General features: G+C 32.6%; 1 protein-coding gene across 2 annotated transcripts; it reads left to right on the top strand.

Annotated features, from left to right (window-relative positions):
- Positions 1–1,085: 1,085 nt before the first annotated feature.
- LOC132755067 (speract receptor-like) lies at positions 1,086–17,212 on the top strand. 2 transcript variants are annotated; one of them, XM_060745857.1, is made up of 6 exons: positions 1,086–1,252; positions 3,808–3,953; positions 7,779–7,961; positions 10,230–12,145; positions 13,318–13,955; positions 14,833–17,212. In XM_060745857.1, the coding sequence occupies exons 2-6, from the start codon at positions 3,817–3,819 to the stop codon at positions 14,857–14,859; spliced, it is 2,901 nt and encodes a 966-aa protein (XP_060601840.1). In that variant the 5' UTR covers positions 1,086–1,252; positions 3,808–3,816; the 3' UTR covers positions 14,860–17,212. The 2 variants fall into 2 exon arrangements, with proteins under 2 accessions (XP_060601840.1, XP_060601839.1); XM_060745856.1 differs by lacking the exon at positions 14,833–17,212 and adding an exon at positions 14,260–14,823.
- The last annotated feature ends 1,865 nt before the right edge of the window (positions 17,213–19,077 follow it).

The following is a 19,077-nucleotide window of genomic DNA, read 5'->3' as shown; positions in this document are numbered from 1 at the left end:
TTATATTACACAAAGCCTGATCAAATATAAATTAGCTAACAAGCGATCATTCAAATTTTTTGTATAAAATAAATAATATCATCGCCATTTAACGCTGATTGTCGAACTTATTTTTCAACTCAAGACTTCTTGTTTGAGAAATTCGACTAAAATTAAGACTACCAGTGAGGGAAACAGATTTTAATATTAAAGTTAATGTTGAGGAAATTTCATTTAAACTTGTTTTTTAAGCATAAAATAAAAAAAATGTTTTTTTTTTGTTGTGTAAGATGTACTTTTATTTCATCTCGTGAACTTTAAAAACAGTATTCTCAGTCGTGGCTACGCCATTCGTAAGAATACTGTTTTAAAGCGCATTCTATGAAATAAAATTTCATCTTACATACAAACAAACAATTATCCTCTATATTATCAGACTTAAGATGTTTATGAATAAAAATTCGATTTAAACATTTAAAAAATATGATTCATTTTTTTACTCAGATTATTGAAGATTTTTTATATAGTGTAATCCACCGCCATAAAAATAGCATAACATACTGCGGAGTGCCAGACGAAAACACGAAAATGCAACAAAGTCACCATTTTGTCGTACTCTCGCTGCGTGGCGCGCCAGGCGAAAATACGACGGTATAACCACTTTATCGTATATTTGACTGCCGCCAACCACCTTTTCGTATATTCGTGTTTTCTTCTGGTGCCCCGCGGAGCGGAAATACGACATTGCAGAAATCAGCCACCACAGACTATGAAAATAATATATATTACAATTATATATATAGGTTCTGTCACTTTTTGTCAATAACATGTTTTAAAGTGTCTGTCTATGTAAGTTTTGTTTCGGTACAATAGTGTTTGTAACAAGAGATGTTTATTGTATATTAGTTAACAAGTTGTAGCACATCATCATTATAAATCATAAAATAGCAATTAATTCTATTTCATTGTCATCACGACACATTCTAATTGCGGGTTTGTCAATTTCTGTTATATCTCTCAAGTTTCGGAATCGCATTGGGAAATCAAGGATTGCTGTTATCGAATTCTCGAGCTGATAAAAACGTACTGGAACTTTTTTCCCGCGCATTTATTGCGCAGACGACAGTGTGAGGTGAAATTGGCAATGGAATAAGTTGAAATTATACAAAGTGTTTGACTTCCTTTAGAGAATTTAAGCTTCGACAAAATTTGTTTTTAACGCACATAGATGAAAAAATATAAAAGACGAAGTCAAGGATAATTTGACAAAGCAGTAAGTATTTTTCAATCTTGTAATATTGTTGTTTTATTTATTGACGATAATTTTGGGTCGGAAGGTTTACTTACTAGAACTGCAATTTATACTATTTCGCACCCTATTTGAGCAGACGACAAAGAAACAGGCGATGTTAAGAAATTAGTTTAATTATACTAACTTTAGCTTCTTTGTTAGAAAAATACCGTATTGAATCGATTGAATTTATACCAAAACTCGATTACTCTAGAATGTATAAAAATGATTTTTGTTTTGAAGAGTATCTTAATATTGTAGATAATAGTAAATTAAGGAGACAACTTTCAACTTTTAGGCTACGTTCTCATAGATTAGAAATTGAAACTTGAAGATATATTGGGGTTGAAAGAAATGCAGCATTATGTAAATTTTGTTCTAACAAGCTGTTGAATCGGAGTATCATTTTCTTTTATGCTGTCAATTATATAGAGATTTAAGAATCAAATACAAGTCGCCAATCTAAATAAATTTTCTAGAGTAATGACAAATATGAAAAGGAAAAAAACTTATCATTTAAGCAAATTCTTAAGAGATGCATTTGATAGAAGAAAGAAACAATTATTATAAAAATTTAAAAAATCTAAGATATTTGCCTTGATTGGTATTAAATAAAATTATTGTCGATATACCTAAAATAATCCAAAAACAAATGTATAATATTCATTCAATGTATGTTTGATTTTGTTATATTTATTATTGTGTTTTTGTCATATGTATATTTATGTTTGTATTGCCAAAGACAGATATCTGCCGAATTGCAAATAAAAGTTTGACTTTGACTTCGTATCTCTAAGACTACAAAATCAGACAACAGTCAAAATAAGCGATGTCGTCGGCGGTCGTTTTGTTTGTTCGTTTTTTGTTTTTTTGTTTTTGTTTTTTTTGTTGTTGTTCTGGTTATAATTTGAATCGTCGTTATTTTCGTCTTCGAAGCAAACCATAAAAACGTTTATTTAATGCTTGAGCAAGATGTTGATTCTGAGAATGCAAATAACTTGAAAAATTTGGCTTTTTGCATAAAAAGACATTTTAACAAGCTATGGTTAAGCGCATGTATGGATCAACCAGTTTGATTTATAGACACCTTTCTTTTACAGTTTTACGGAAATGGTATACTGATATAAATTACACGTCGTCGTCTAAAAACGTATAGCAATTTTAAACATAATTTTAAATGTGAAAAGTATTTTGATTAATCACAGACAAAAATCATAGATTTGCTCTGACTAAATTTATGAACGTCATCACATAGCTTATGTATAAAATCTGGTCGAAATGAAAACATACCAAGATCAGAAAGAATATGTAAATCTTGTTTGATGAGACAAACTGAAACAGAGTATCATTTTTTTTTTAGTCTGTTCACGTTATTGAAACTTGAGAAAAATGTGTTTTTAGACCCTATTATTGTCTTCGGTCGTCTGTTATCAAATCTGAAAGTCGAATACCATCTAATTCAAAGAAATTTTATATGTCCTCTATCAAAATATACATTTTTATGATTTATTAGTATTTTTAAACATGATTATATTTAGGTTTGCCTCTCTATGTCATGCCGCCAATGCAAAAGGACCACAATGGAAATAAGTGTTTTGCCCTTTTTTGTGTTATCCTTGATTTTGGTGAGCATGTCATAGTTTTCTCGTATGTGATATAGTATTTAAAAATCCTAATTATTTTATCCTATGTTATATTGTCAACTATGTATATGCTTCCTTTGCCGAAATAAACCTTTCTATCTATAAATTCATTTACTTGGCAAATAGACAACGTAGTTCATAATATTTGTTTTGACAAAATTATACCTGAAAATGAAATGTTGAATTTTTAAGTTATTTTTCTTTTTCTTTTTGGATTTTTCATATTTTAATCAGATATCGATATAATAATTTTGTACCATATTAAAAGGAAGTTCATTTCTGTAAAGTTTGTCGTGTTACAATGTTATTTTGATAATGTGTATTAAAATTTTTTTAAAAGAGAAGATAAAATACAATAAATGTATGTGAGTTTGAACACTGTTTATGTTTTATTTGTAATCTTTTCATTTACATGATAAATTACAATAAAAAATAATTTTTACGGATTAAATAGGAAGCTTATGTATCACACTAAATACTTTTAATGGATGTTTCTATTTTTCAATCTGGATAAAACGATTTCTTTATTTTAAAGAAAATTTCAAAAAATAGCAAACAGTGCAGACCATGACAAGACCTTCGACTTTCCTTCATTGTAATTTTGTTATTTAGACTTTTCACCATTGTAATTTTGTGTTTTCGTTGTGAGTTGCGATGACCGTAACTGTACACCATAGTTTCCAGTTTCTTTACTTTATTTTGTAGCTTTTTGAACTGCAATGATTCTACCCCTGTACCAGAATAACAAATTGAAGATAACTTGCATTTCCTTCCAAATTATTGTTACATGATCATCTGTGTTGATGCGATATGATTCACAACAGACTTAAATAATTTTTGATTAAGTACTATTTTTATTACTGCCAAATCTATATGCCTTACATTTAATTTCAGGTTACAAGAATGATCGTAAACACGATAATCAAATTTGCGTTTCCACTGTGCTGTATTATGTACGCGGAGAGTAAAACTGTTGAAGTTCTTGGTGCGGGAGCTTCTTTTCCGAGTGCAGTCTATACACAGTGGATACATTCCTACAGGTAAATTGCAAGGATAAAGGGATATTAAAAGGAGATACACTGAGGCCGAAAATCCTTCAGGATAAGACCTTCATGTATATTAAACTCAAATTGATATTGGCTCATTTATGACTTTGACCTTTAAGGTTTAATGATTGAATTTTCACTGATGTTTGCTTTAATTGACTGTTACTTGGTAATTAATAAATGAATTGTCTTCATATTTGGACAAAACAACCTTCTGGACAAAACCTTTTAAAAAATGAACTGACCTTGAAATAGAGCTTTAATTGACATTGACGGTCAATGTATAATTATTCAATTTTGGTTAAGTTGTCTTAATTTTGTTATTTATGTACACATTTGAATAATACTTCGACAATACAAGACTTTCTATCAAACAAACACATTGAATAATTCAAATGTGACATTGACCTTTAATTAACCTTGACCGTCAAGATCAAATTAATGTTGTATGCATGTATTCTAGGCTTAATGAGGAAATTCACTTGTTTAATCTTATAGCAATGAGCTTTTGACTATTTATACATTTTTAGATGTGAAATTAAACTTTGATATCAGCTGATTTAGATTTTGATGAAATGAACCTTATTTTGAACTTTGATATCAGCTGACCTAGATAATATGATGTACAGCTATGTAGTTTGGACCATGTGCACAGTTTCAGATGTAAAATTGAACTTTTATATCAGCTGACCTAGATAATATGATGTACAGCTATGTGATTTGGAGCATGTGCACAGTTTCAGATGTAAAATCGATCATTGAACATTATGGTTATGCAAAAATATTGAAATTTAAAAATAAAGGAAAACTTATTTTCTTTAATTTTCTTTTTTTCAAGATTAGTTTAAACATTTCATTTTTTTTTTTTTTTTTTTTTTGCTTTTATTAAAAGTAAAAAAAGTCGAGCGTTGTCCCCGCCCGGCGTTGGTTTTTGTTTAAATTGCATCCGTCGATATGTAAACGCACTTTCATTCGTACATACCCCAAGTATAACGACGACAACAACAACAACGTTTGTTATACATACGTAAGAGCATTATTAATGTAATCTCAAATGAAAAGGGTAAATAAATGTAATTACACAAAATCTCGCCTCTCGTCTAATGGAGAATGTTTTATCATAAATACTAAAATCGAATTTCCAAGATTTTAGATAAGAAATACAAAAATATGTTTTCCTCATTTGCTTACAATATCGGCTTGTATCTGATTATTCTTTTATTTGCATCACATAAAGCTCTTGCACGAAATGTTCCGAACAATACATTTATCTTTCCCTGAAAAGTCTGTGTGATTAATAGAGAAAGAATTAGAGATTGTTTAATCTTGACTTACAATCATTCTTCAATTCTTCAAATAGACTTTGTAATAACTTATGACGCATAAGACAAGTTCCAGGAATTAACAATACGCGTCCATTAATGGCCCTTAAAGTTACACGCCACCAGATAAGCAAAAAATCAAGAAAATCAGACTTAAGAAATATGCAGTAAGATTTTATGACAAATAAAAATATTTACGATTCAAGTAATGATTTACATGTTACCTGTAATGACAGACTGATTTTTTAGTATTTATCACCATATTTCTACTGCGTGACTAACGCAGTAAAGGCCTTTTATGTATATGTTTTCAAACATCAATTTGGCAATTTACTTGAATTGAAAATATTGTCAATTACTTTCTTCGTTCACTTGAAAATATTTTGCATGTTGATACATTTTCAAATTTTTTCATGAAAATTAGCATGAATTTTGAGGCGTGCTGCTTTAAAATAGTTTATTATTGATTACAATTGCGCTTGTTACAAGTTTTAAAAATTGATAATATTTTTAAACATCAATACCATGCTTGTTTTAGCTTTTGGTATGCCAGCTTCACACACATATCATGGTATAAAGGTTTAATATTTAACTATGTACTTATAGCTGTAATCATTTCAGAAACAAAACAGTAAAACATGAATTAAGAAAAGGTAAGGATCAGTTTGTGTTAAATCTTTCAAGACAAGAATTTCAACCCCTAAACAATTACTAATGATACATTTTTCTAGAAAATGAGGCAATCAGCGTTTGAATTTCATTTGAATGATGTACTTTAGAAATTGTTATCGTTTAATGACTTCATCAGGACCAAATACAGCAGTAAGAAAGTCATCTGACATTTAAATAATTAAAACAAAATAAAACAGAAATATTGTAGTTTCAAGTACGACGGATAAAGACAAAAAATTAGACGCACTTATTATAAACGGAACCATGTTATGTTCTTGATCTCGAAAACAACATCGCTACTAAATCGGTTCGCTTCGTTAGCTATAATTCTATACAAGTCCCTAATGGTTAACAAGAGAAGCGGAAGGGTATTAACATCCCGGCTACAATATCAGAATGAAATGCGAAATGCGATCCTGATGTTATCGCGTGTATTCTGATAATACTTTCATGACTTAGCACGATCAATCTAACACCGGTAGTGTCGTCTGCACAATGAATTAATGTACTCTTATAATGATATGTTAGAAATAAAAACTGATTAAAATGATATGCAAAGCAGGGGAAGTTACAATTTATAAAACTGATCTGTTCAATTTGGCATTTGTCACAAAATTATGGCTAAAAGCTTATGAGTGTCCTTTCCCAGTTACAACAATTTACATTAGCACAATTCATGGTTGAAATTAATTGAAGTATTTAAAGGCATTCACATAAAAGTCAAATATTTTACAATGAAACATGTGTAAAAGCAAACAGTAAAAAGGGGAAAAAAAGAGTAAAAAATAAAGCAACTATTGTTCATATTTATTATTCTAATCAAGAAATCTATAAAAACAAATGGGATTGCTCAAAAAATAAATACCGTGCTATTTTCGTGTCGGTAGGATATGAATGTATGAATATGACCGACCTGTCTATTTTCTGTAATGTATATCTTATAAAAATAGAACATCGCGTGCCCGAGTGTAACCAATTACTCGGGCACGCGATGTTTTTTTTTTTTTTTTTTCAAACGCTTCGGACAAGTTATTTAAAGATTGTTGGCCACGTGCATACCCATACAAGGAATGCCGATGTTGCCTTGAACAATACACTTAATACAAAAACGTATATTCGGATATGAAACTAACAATAAAATAGCCCTTCTGTTGTTTTTGTTGTTGTTTTTTTTCGGGTTGGGGGGGTGTATGGAAGTCAAATACTATTTTGTTTACAATTTGCTAGTTTTATGACATATTATTTTCCATTAAGCGCTTTTTCCTTCTGGTAACAATCATCTAACATGTCCTTAAACCATCATTTAACGTTAAAACTCATGTTTGACCTTTCTTAACAAGCAAATATTTAAATACTTATTATATTCTGAAGCATAATGTCCCTTTAAATCCTTTAACTGTGTAATACGAGGCGTCAAATACTGAAATATAATATTACAACATTATTCTTTCCATCAACACACATTAACAGAAAGAGAAGATTTACAATACTTCATCTTTACATTCAGGTACTCTTTAATGTTTGTTATGTACTGTACGAAATATTACTTAACAAATTAGTTTCATCTAGACAAATGAGGTCCAAAATTAATATACATTTGTATACATGTATTGTATTTTTCCTAAGTCATAGTTATGCTGATTATTTCACTTGCTGGCACAGTTTTAAAGCCAAAATGGAAATCTAATTTTAAGTTGTTTCTTTGCAAAACCTGAAATAATTGTTCTACATGTACATGCTTTCCTGTTGGTTAAATGTTATATGCAAAAAAGCCGATAAAACTACAAATGCACAATGTGAAATTTTTAATAATGTCTATTTGCAGACGACACCGTGTCCGCCATGTTGATCTTTATATGAGATACGACAGTATCGGAAGTGGTGGCGGAAAAGCCCGAATCAAAGGGGAGCAACTCCCAAAGGTGCATTACGCAGGGTCCGACATTTTACTCACAGATGAAGAGCAAAGAGCAAACCCTGATCTTATAACGTTTCCAACAATGGCAGGGTATATATTCCACATATTTAAATATCAATTCAAACTTATTTTATACATAAACTTTGACAAATACCAAAGGAACGGACTTCAGGCATTATTTGAAAGATATTTATGATTACAAATCTGAGCTAATAATTTTGTTTATATATTAATGTACACATTATGTTTACCTTTGAAACAAAATAGAACAGGGCAGTCTAATGGACAGCTAAATCCCCTTCCGCAGTGAACAAGAATGTGTACTTCTTGACCTTTTACCAACCATGACCTTGACGTGTGCCATACATATCATAAGCACATAGTTTAAATCATTTAAAATCTTCCATAAAGTCAAAATGTTATGGATAACATATCACCTTGACCTTGGGGGAAGCAACCTGGATGTTGAGCTCTGCAGATTGTGGCATGGTAGGGATCATTTGTGTCAAGTGATTTTAAAACTTATGTATTGTCAATAAGTTAGATGTTTTTACATTGGACCTTTGGGTGTGACTCTGACCTTAAGGGTTGTTACTTGATTATTGTGCTCTGCCAATGGTGTCATAATGGTGATCATGTTGTATCAAAAACAGTGTTGCAGTGGTTTAAATGTTCTGGAAAGACACCAAATGTAGACTTTCTAACATTTGACCATACATTTGCCCTGTATATGCCAACTTGACCTTAGATGTAGCAATTCAATTGCACTCACAATGGTGATCACTTGTGCCAAGCTATTTAAAAAAATCAGAGTTATGGAGGGGCAGGAAATGTAAACTTTTTGTATACATTTGACCTTTAAGTGTGACCTTGACCTTGGGGTTAGCAACCCAATTATTGCGCCTGGCAATTGTTCTTATAACGGTAATCAATTGTGCCAAGTTATTTTTTTAAAAAATCAGCTATTAAAAAGTTATGGAGTGGCCACAAAATGTAGACTTTTTAACATTTGACCTTCAAGTGTAACCTTTGGGTGGCAACCCAATAATTGCACTCTGCACGTCGTCTCATAATGGTGACCAGTTGTGCCAAGTTATTTCAAATAAAAATTCAGCGGTTAAAAAGTTATGGAGTGGACACTAAATGTAAACTTTTTATTACGAAATTAAGACTTTTTAACATTTTACCTTTAAGTGTGACCTTGAACTTGGGGGTAGCAACCCAATTTTTACGCTCTGCACATTGTCTCATTATGGTGATCGCTTGCGCCAAGTTGATTTTTAAAAAAAATCATCGGTTTAAAAGTTATGGAGCGGACACGAAATGTAGACTTTTTAACACTTGACCATTAAGTGTGGCCTTGCCATTTGGGGTAGCAACCCAGTTGCGCAATGCACATCGTCTGATTATGGTGATCACTTGTGCCAAGTTATTTGGTTTTTTTTCATTGGTTTAAAAGTTATGGAGCGGACACGAAGTGAAGACTTTTTATTAACAAATGAAGACTTTTTAACATTTGACCTTTAAGTGTAACCTTGACCTTGGGTTAGCAACCCAATTTTTGCGCTCTGAGAATCGTCTTATTATGGTGATCACTTGTGCAAAGTAATTTGAAAGATTTTTCATTGGTTTAAAACTTATGGAGCAGACACGAAATGTAAACTTTTATTATGAAATAAAGACTTTTTAACATTTGACATTTAATTGTGACCTTGACCTTGGGGGGTAGCAAATCATTTTTTTTTCGCTCTGCACATCGGCTTATTATGGTGATCACTTGTGTCATGTTATTTGAATTTTTTTTCATCGGTTCAAAAGTTATGGAGCAGACACGAAATGTAGACTTTTTATTATGAAATGAAGACTTTTTAACATTTGACCTTTAAGTGTGACCTTGACCTTGAGGGTAGCCACCAAATTTTTGCGCTTTGCACATCGTCTCATCATAGTGATCACCTGTGCCAAGTTATTTGAAAAAAAATTCATCGGTTTAAAAGTTATGGAGCAGTCACTAAAATGTTACGGACAGACGGACGGACTGACAGACGGAGGCCATTCCTATAATCCCCTTTCCGCCACGCGGAAGGGAATTAATAAAGATACATAATTATAAACGCCCCAAACAGCAAAAATTGTGTCGTTTAAAACAAGTTTTGATTTTTACTACACTTACTTTTTTCAAACAACCTCTTTCCGATATATAATAAACATTAAATTTTCAGGAGAATGTTTGATCTTAGCAAAAAACTTTTATCAGTTTCCATGTACTAGTATCATCTGATCTAAAAGTCGTTCATTTTATTTGATGACCAACATGTTTGTTATTATCTTTATAAAACATTCCATTTTTTTCATTAGGGCAATCGTAATAACATACAACATTCCCGGCCTCAATCGTCTAAACTTAGATATGGAATCTGTTACAGCGATATATAACGGAACTCTTACAAAATGGAACGATCCTATGATAGCAAAATTGAATGCGGGAACACTACTACCAGATGTAGAAATAATCGTCATTGCCAGAGCGGACAAGTCGGGAACGACAAGAGCTTTCACTTCCGGTTTGTCGTCGTTTAGTCCTGACTGGAAAACTACGTATGGAACATTCTCAGAGGGTCGTGATAGAAACACCATGCATTTTACCAAGTGGAAAAACGATGTTGTCAAATTCTTTGGGCAAGGAAACCGTGGAATGTCCGGGCTAATACTTTCCATCGATTATACAATTGGTTATATTGCCATCGCGGACGCCATTTCATCAGGACTACAATATGCGAGACTCGTAAATAGTGCTGGCAATTTAATAAATGCAACTGATGACACTGTCCAAAACTCTATTGTATCAGCAAATGGATCTTACGACATAACAAACACACCAGGGGAATTTGCATATCCACTCGCATCATTTACATACTTCATTGTACAAAGAACTGGACTGACAGACTGCGATGCAGCAACTGAATTGATTCGTTACATCAACTGGTTTTATTTTACGGACTCGGCTAAGAATATATTGATAAGCCACAATATGGTACCGATGGATAATTATTCCGCAACGGAAGTCGTGAATAAAGTAATTAAAGGTATAACATGTAGAGGTAATAACGTATGGACACTCATGCTGCAGCAGATTGAAGAGGAGAACAAAATCATGGAGACCAAATCGTGGCAGCTCCCTGTTCTACTGACTTTTTGCATTGTTCTTGCAGTTGTAACTGGCCTTGGTGTACATTTTGGTCGACAGCAAATTTTCATTCATAGAGAACTACTTAAAGATTCGTGGAGAATTGATGAACGAATGATATCTCTAGATAGGGACACACTGATTGATGGCAAAATGAACGGCAGCGAATCACGTAGCTCTTCCATGAAGGATGATCTACTGATTCATGAAGATATTGTCTTCACTCAGAACTGCCCCACAATATATCAAGCCTGTGTGGGCGCATTTAGGGATCAACCGATAACAGTGATAAAGATGAGAAAACATAACATTGACTTCACACTTGCAGTGAAAAAGAAATTGATTTGGATGCGAGATGGTATCAAACATGCAAACGTTCTGCCGTTTTTTGGTGTAACAAAGCTTGATGGAAGGTGGAATATGGTACACCATGAAATCTTCCTAGGTTCCTTGAGTCATATTCTTAAAAGTGAGAAAATAGAAATTCACACGGAAGGGCTGATTGCATTATCTAAATCGCTTGTAAATGGTTTGTTGTACCTACATCGGAAAGGAATAGTGCATGGTCATCTTACAGGAATGAATTGCTTGATCGATACTTCATGGGAACTTCGGATAGCAGGGTGGATAGAATCGAATATTGAAAATTCCACTAAACCTTTCCACAACAAAATTTCATCAGCAGAATCTGTAATCGAGGAGGACAAAATATCACTTCTGTGGGTTGCACCGGAAATTGTAAAATTCAGGCGGGCACCTACACAAACATCAGATATTTACAGTTTAAGTATGGTATTTCAGGAAATGTTTACAAGAAAACAGCCTTACTATGAATTGTCAATGACTACGGAAGAAATTATTAATGCTGTTTTGACATGCGGTATACGTCCACATTTTTCGACTGAAACTCCATTGATTTTTCAATCAATTATGGAGCAATCCTGGGAAATGGACCAAGCCGCACGACCAAAGTTAGAGACAATTTACAACTCAATAAAAGCAGCTTTCCCATCGAAATATTCATTTTTGGATTGCGTGATTCGTTCTGTTCAGTCCTATGCACGAAAACTTGAGGAAAAAAATAAAGGTGATTCATTACATATTTTATTGCAATTCTATGGCCTCTAAGCCGTTTCTTTAGAAATAATGGTGATTCTTACTCATGTGTACAAATACGGAGCATATGAACGGATAATAATCCGTTCATGTGTTGTTTTAATATGCGAGACTAGGGCGCCTTGATAAATAGCTAATTAACTGTCAAAACATTGGACTTGCATGTGAAACGACAACAAAACTGGTTTCTTTACGAAAATAAATAATGAGGCGCGGAATCGATTTAAATCAATCTTTGTTTGCTTATTGATTTTTTAATATCTGCATAAGCCCTCTGACTAATTAAATTCCTCGTCCTTCGGGCTTGGGCTCCATATTCATGCTCTGCAAGAATGAGTTTTATTGTTGTGCTTGTGGTATTTTAAGTTTCAACTTTTCGGCATTTTCTAGTTGGGTGGTTCCAATATTCCTACTTGAATAATGTTGAATCACCCTTAGGATATGTTGCCTGCTTTTTAAATTTGTCTTTTGATGTCTTATCTGTGATACGCAGGCTTCATAACCTATGATCCCCTTTCAAAATTCCATTTTATTTAGTTCCGCCCATTGTTTTCTCGTTTAGGGCACAAGCTTTTTATTACTTGGGGACCATACGCCGCTTTTCATGGAATGGCACGGAAGTGTCACATTGAAGGTTCCATGATAACCGCCGTATGAACACATCTGCGGATGTTTCTAAATTCAAAATTTTACTATTTCACGTTTAAATGTTGAATTCTGCTTAAGCCGGTGCTAGGGGGCGTGGACGGTAACTTGCACTTTCCAGTACCGTCCATGAACAGGCTCAATCAAACCGAGCCTGCAACATTTTCAATTTTGTCGTGTTGGGCTTTCTTTAGGGATTCTGTATTTATCTATTTTAATCTTCTTTTATTATCCGTTGTTGCACATTGTATTATCATTACAGTCTTTTCGACTGATTCACTAAATACAATTATTGTACAGTTAGGCCACTAACCTTTACACAAATTACAGAATGCATGTTAAAATAACACAGTCATGTAAGGCAAAAACATGATAGGTATTTTGTCAAATAATGCTAACAGTTAACTAAAGATTTGAGTAACAGCATCCAAAAGATAATTCAAATAGAAACCAAAATTTATTTTAAATAATTTAGTTGTGTTCGCTTTACTTTTTCAGATCAAGAATTTGAATTGAATGAGCTGCGCGAAAAGGTTCGACTTCAAATGACCCAAAATATGCCATTATCTGTTGTAAATAAGATAATAACAAAAACCAAAGTAGGCCCGGAAGTCAAAGACGGTGTCTGTGTTTTAGTATGCCGGCTTGCAAACATATCAACAGAAATAAATAACATAACTGCTTATGGACTTGTGAATGTTCTCAACACGTTCTACACCGGTACAGATCAGTTATTACTGGGGAAAGACATATACAGGTTGAATAGATGCTGTACTGAATCGACCTTCATTGTCGGTCTAACGAGAAAGGAAAACATGGAAAGTGCAAAGAAGGTAATTGTGAATGCGGCTTCCGTGGCGTTACAATTAAACACATTTGCTGACAAAATCAATAAAGAAAATAATACTTATACAAACTTGGATTTAAAATTACAAACTGGGTTAGCGGGAGGTTCAGTGATTGTCGGATTTATTGGAAATGTATTTCCACAGTATGTGGCATTTGGAGGTGTCATAGAAGAGTCATTAGAACTAGCAAGGAATGCACATCCGGGTGAAATAGCAATATCCGGGCATGTTCATTCCTGTTTAAAGGATATAGAGTCAATAAAAACAAAAGTGTGCATACGGAAAGAAGTAAGTTATGGTTTTTATTCCTTCCCATTTATCTTAGCGATCACATCTAAGAAAGCTATTTTAATGAATCAATAACTTTTCTAGGAAATTTCATAATATATCTTCATCAGGATATTGTAAACATTTTAACACTTTTTTGTGGGCGTTTGAGGTTTAGTCAGACCAACACTATGTAAATAAAGACCACTTTCCAACTTAACTGATAGATGAAGACCTCAGGTGCCCCATCCTTGCATTATTGTAAACACTATCGATCTCGAAAGTAGAACCAAATACTTTAGTAAGCTACATTTTGTATGTTTAGATTCCTCACATACAAGAATCCGAAGTCTTTTGCGGAATTTGAACCAACAATGAAGAGGGACAAGTGGTTCGGAGACAATAACACGGCAACGGAAGCCCTATTTGATACTTTCTTTCTCCAAATGATATTTTCTTATTTAAAGCAAGTTAAACGTTGTCTGTGTACTTGTTTTGTTGCACTACAGTCAATAACTAGACACACGGTAACTCTCGTTCGTCTGGTTTTAGTTTATACTAATTAACTTTAGTTTGATTATGTTGGAAGCTATAAGATTATTGAACCCCTCTCTAATCCTGGAACCAACCAAAACTTAACAATGAGTGTAAGGTTTCTTGAACACGGAATCAACAGCTTGACATGATGTAAATCCACGCGGTCAGCAATCCTTATATGACTTGCCCGACTCGGCCACGACTCTTGTGTTTTGTCAACGAAAGAACGAAAATAAGCTGCTTATTTAACACTTTTGTAGAAAACCCCTTTTTGATGACTTTGTATTAGGAATTCTTACACTTATATTTCTTTGTTATAAAACTTGTTTAATGAAACGTAAACATTTCTTATCTTCTACAGATTACCAGCTATACATTAGAAACTTGAATCACAGACAGTTTTCAAAGGATAAGTGACTTGACATCAGCAGCTAGCAGATATTAATGCATTTCAGATTTCATTTAATCCAAGGACACTTCAAAGAACATATCATATCAACAAGACAGTTAATATAACTTTAACTCTTACAACGTTAAATATCTTCTTTTTTTACAAAAATATTTATCATTTTAGGGAAATTGTCAAAAAACTTATTAACTCAATAGCGAACAGTGCAGAATAGTTTAAATTTAAATTTAAATTAATTAATTTGTGTTTTGTTTTTTATTTATGATGAAAACAACTTAATAAATCTGCAATCAAAAGAAAAAACATAAAACAAGGTATGTTATCCGATGAGACACAATACTCGTGGCACTGATCTGTCATTTTCGCCGCTGAATTGAATGGTTTATTTTTGCTGGTCCTTTGGGATAATCAGGTAGTTTCAATACACTGATTTTAAAGTCAAATACTGCTTAATGCTTAAACCGGTGCTAGGGTGCATGAGAGATGTCTTACCGATGAGTTTCTCTTTTGAACAAAATCGATTATACCAAGTATAAAATTTTCGTATTAATGAGTTTGTTTTTGGTTGTCTCGAAGGAGCCTCAATCTTTCTGGACTTTTTTATATTGAGTACCGCTCAAGCATGTCAAGCCGGTTCTAAGGGGCCTCAGGGATGTTGCACTTTTTCATTATCCTTCATATACAGACTCAATCAAACTGAGTCGTTATTTTGTTGTGATTATGCTTCCGAGGAATCGATATTTTTCCGGATTTTTTTTACAAACACAAACCATTCCTCCAAGTTTGATATTAATGGGGCTCTAAGTTAAATGTGTTAATCTTTCATGAGACAAAAGTTTAGTATACACTGATCTACCAAGCTGAATACTTAGAGGATAGTATGTACAGCCAGGTAAGGGTGATGTCGACTTTTGCAATGTTGTACAATAAATTTGTTGGTGGTTTTCACTCCGGATCACGACAGTTAGCCACATTGAATTTACCAGAGCACATTTAAGCCACCGCATCTTACTAGGCAGGCTGTCAAGTAGTTTACCAGTACAAGTAGCCTTCACTTTTGCAAAGACAACCGCAACGAAAGTGAACTGAACGTCCGGAAATCGAACCCAGATCACCAGATTCACAGTCAAACGCTCTATCTATTTAGCTCTATCGTAATAGAAACCAAGAATTTGTTATCTTATTCATAGTTTAATCCTTCTTCATAATGACCTTGAGATGCCCTTTAAGATGTTAATTATGGGAATCTTTCACAAGTATTTAAGCAATTTAGTCATCATATTATACGATCAATTATTTTCACCGTTTTTGATGACCTGTCTCATATATCATAGTAAAAAAACTGAAACAAATGTCTCTTAAAATGAGAAGATGTTCTGTGAAAATACTTCTTGTTAATGGGAAAAATAAATTAATAATATTGTCCATACTTAATCAAGCACGCGGAAAATTTGATTTTTATATTAGAAATTACGCAGATCTTGATTGAAACAATCATTCGACTGATCATTCGTTATTTAATGGTAAAAGTCACTGAAATCCCTTGATAAATCAGTTGTGGATGATCGGTAAATATTCAACCAAATACTATGACAAAATAAGATATCAATGGACTAAATTATAGTTATAAGGACCAAATGCGAAATGTAGATGTAAAGGTTGATGTAAAATACAGGATATTCGACATAATACGTTACAAATCTGACACAAATACAAATATAACAAAGCGTGTTCATAAAAACGCTAATTCCACAATTAAACGCTGAGAATAGCAAAGCAAAAATGGGTCATAATTTATAATCATGAGTTAACTACACAATTTACAGAAGTACAAAATATATGTTTTGTAACTTATATGCCATAGTCAGGAAGAACAGACAGGCGGACATAGTGAGGGAACAAACTCTTTTATTAATTGTATGTTAAACGATCCATGGCTATCAAATGCTTTCAATATTTCTTAAAATAGAGAATAAATAAGAATCCCTAAAGAAAGCCCAAAACGGCAAAATTGAAAATGTTGCAGGCTCGGTTTGATTGAGTCTGTTCTTGGACGGCACTGTAAAGTGCAAACTACCGTCCACGCCCCCTAGCAAACGCTTAAGCAAAATTCAACATTTAAACATGAAATGGTAAAATTTTGAATTTAGAAACATCCGCAGATGTGTTCATATGGCGGTTATCGGAGACCCATGTGTATGAAAGACCTTTGAAGTATAATGTAAACTAAATTTGTATCACTTTTGTTTATTAGATATTTTTAAATCCAAAACGAAAATTGTTGGAATTATATTTATGTATTAATACACCAAAACGTAGTTTTTGATATCCATGTATGCATGCATAAATTCTTTTTGTGTTATTCAGATAAATATAATTTTTATAAACATTTCTGTGAATAAATTGAAACATTTTTTATTATTAATTCTGTTTCTCGACAGATATTCAATTAACAACCAACAATTTGCGTGTTGTATTGCAAATTATTCTCAAGGCAAAGGTAAATATTTATTCAATAGAAGACTCATCATTGCATGCATTTATCAATATGCATGTACGGGAAACCCTGAGCATATAAATGGCATTGTCAATGTTCAATAGCTTGCATATTAATATAGGAAAACAAACTTGAGCAAATTATCATTTTTGTAATGACGCAAAAAAATGATTTGAAAATTGAAATAACAAGAACATATATTATTGAGTACAAATGCTTACAATTATAAATGTTTGAAACAATTTTGTTTATATTTTTAATATCCTTTTTTATCAAATAGGAGCAGTTTTTCATAAAAATCGTTACAAGTTAACTTTGGTAAATCGACCTTAATAAATTAGTCTAGATAATAAAGATAACTACAAACAATAAATTATCAGTGTGTCGCTCTTTACCAATTTAATCTTGTAATTCTTACAAATGAACACTAACCTATATTTAAATGGTTTGAAAATAATAAAGTCGAATAGTTATTGCATGGTTCATCAAAGGAAAACAAAATGTTACTTCCACATAAAAAGATTTATAATGATTAATCTTCAAAAGGACAACAAATTTTCCCTAATGATTAAACATTTACATTACATTTAACAAATTAGTAACACTGTTATTTCCATAATGATATACAATAAACAGACTGAAATTGAAATTAATACAGAAGCCTTTGATTGTTCAAATGTCAGCAAAAGTGTTGAATTGTAACGCCACGGAAGCCGCATTCACAATTACCTTTTTTGCACTTTCCATGTTTTCCTTTCTCATTAGACCGACAATGAAGGTCGATTCAGTACAAGTTAAACGTTGTCTGTGTAGTTGTTTTGTTGCACTATACACACGGTAACTCCGCGACTCTTGTTTTAGGTTATACTAATAAACTTTAGTTCGGATATGTTGGAAACTATAAGATTATTGAAACACTCTCTAATCCAGGAACCAACCAAAACTAAACAATGAATGTAAGGTTTCTTGAACACGGAAACAACAGCTTGACTGGATGTTATTCCACGCGGTCAGCAATCCTTATATGACTTGCCCGACTCGGCCACGACTCTTGTGTTTTGTCAACGAAAGAACGAAAATAAGCTGCGTATTTTTATACTTTTGTAGAAAACCCTTTTTGATGACTTTGTATTAGGAATCCTCACACTCATATTTGTTTGTAATAAACCTGTTTAAGGAAACGTAAACATTTCTTATCTTCTACAGATTACCAGCTATACATTAGAAACAGGCATCACAGACAGTTTTCAAAAGATCAGTGACTTGACATCAGCAGCAAGCAGATCTTAATGCATTTCAGATTTCCTTTAATCAAAGGACGCTTCAAAGAACATATCGTATCAACAAGACAGTTACATAAATATTGCTTTAACCCTTACATAGTTAAATATCTTTTATTTTACAAAATTATTTATCATTTTAGGGAAATTTTCAAAAATAAAATTATTAACTCAATAGCGAACAGTGCAAAATAGTCTCGCAATGCTCGCTCTTCCGTCAGAACAGAACATATTTTGAAAATTAATTTAAATTTAAATTAATTTATTTGATTTTTATTTATAAGGAAAAAAACTTAAATAAATCTGCAAACAAAAGAAATCATAATACAAGGTATGTTATCTGATGAGAGCACTGATCTGTCATTTTCGCCGCTTAATTGAATGGTTTATTTTTTGCTGGTCCTTTGGGATAATCAGGTA

Source organism: Ruditapes philippinarum, unplaced genomic scaffold (assembly GCF_026571515.1).
Source record: "Ruditapes philippinarum isolate M1 unplaced genomic scaffold, ASM2657151v2 ctg268_1_1_1_1, whole genome shotgun sequence".
Lineage (NCBI taxonomy): Eukaryota > Metazoa > Mollusca > Bivalvia > Venerida > Veneridae > Ruditapes > Ruditapes philippinarum.
Note: the sequence above shows the minus strand (reverse complement) of the source record. Positions and strands in the feature narration are given on the sequence as shown.

What these genes read in the sequence shown, in the direction of transcription:
- LOC132755067 (XM_060745856.1), top strand. Translation starts at nt 3,817, where the DNA reads ATGATCGTAAACACGATAATCAAATTTGCGTTTCCACTGTGCTGTATT. An exon ending in ACGTTTCCAACAATGGCAGG is followed by an intron (nt 7,962 to 10,229) that starts GTATATATTCCA and finishes TTTTTTCATTAG; the next exon opens with GGCAATCGTAATAACATACA. An exon ending in ACTTGAGGAAAAAAATAAAG is followed by an intron (nt 12,146 to 13,317) that starts GTGATTCATTAC and finishes TTACTTTTTCAG; the next exon opens with ATCAAGAATTTGAATTGAAT.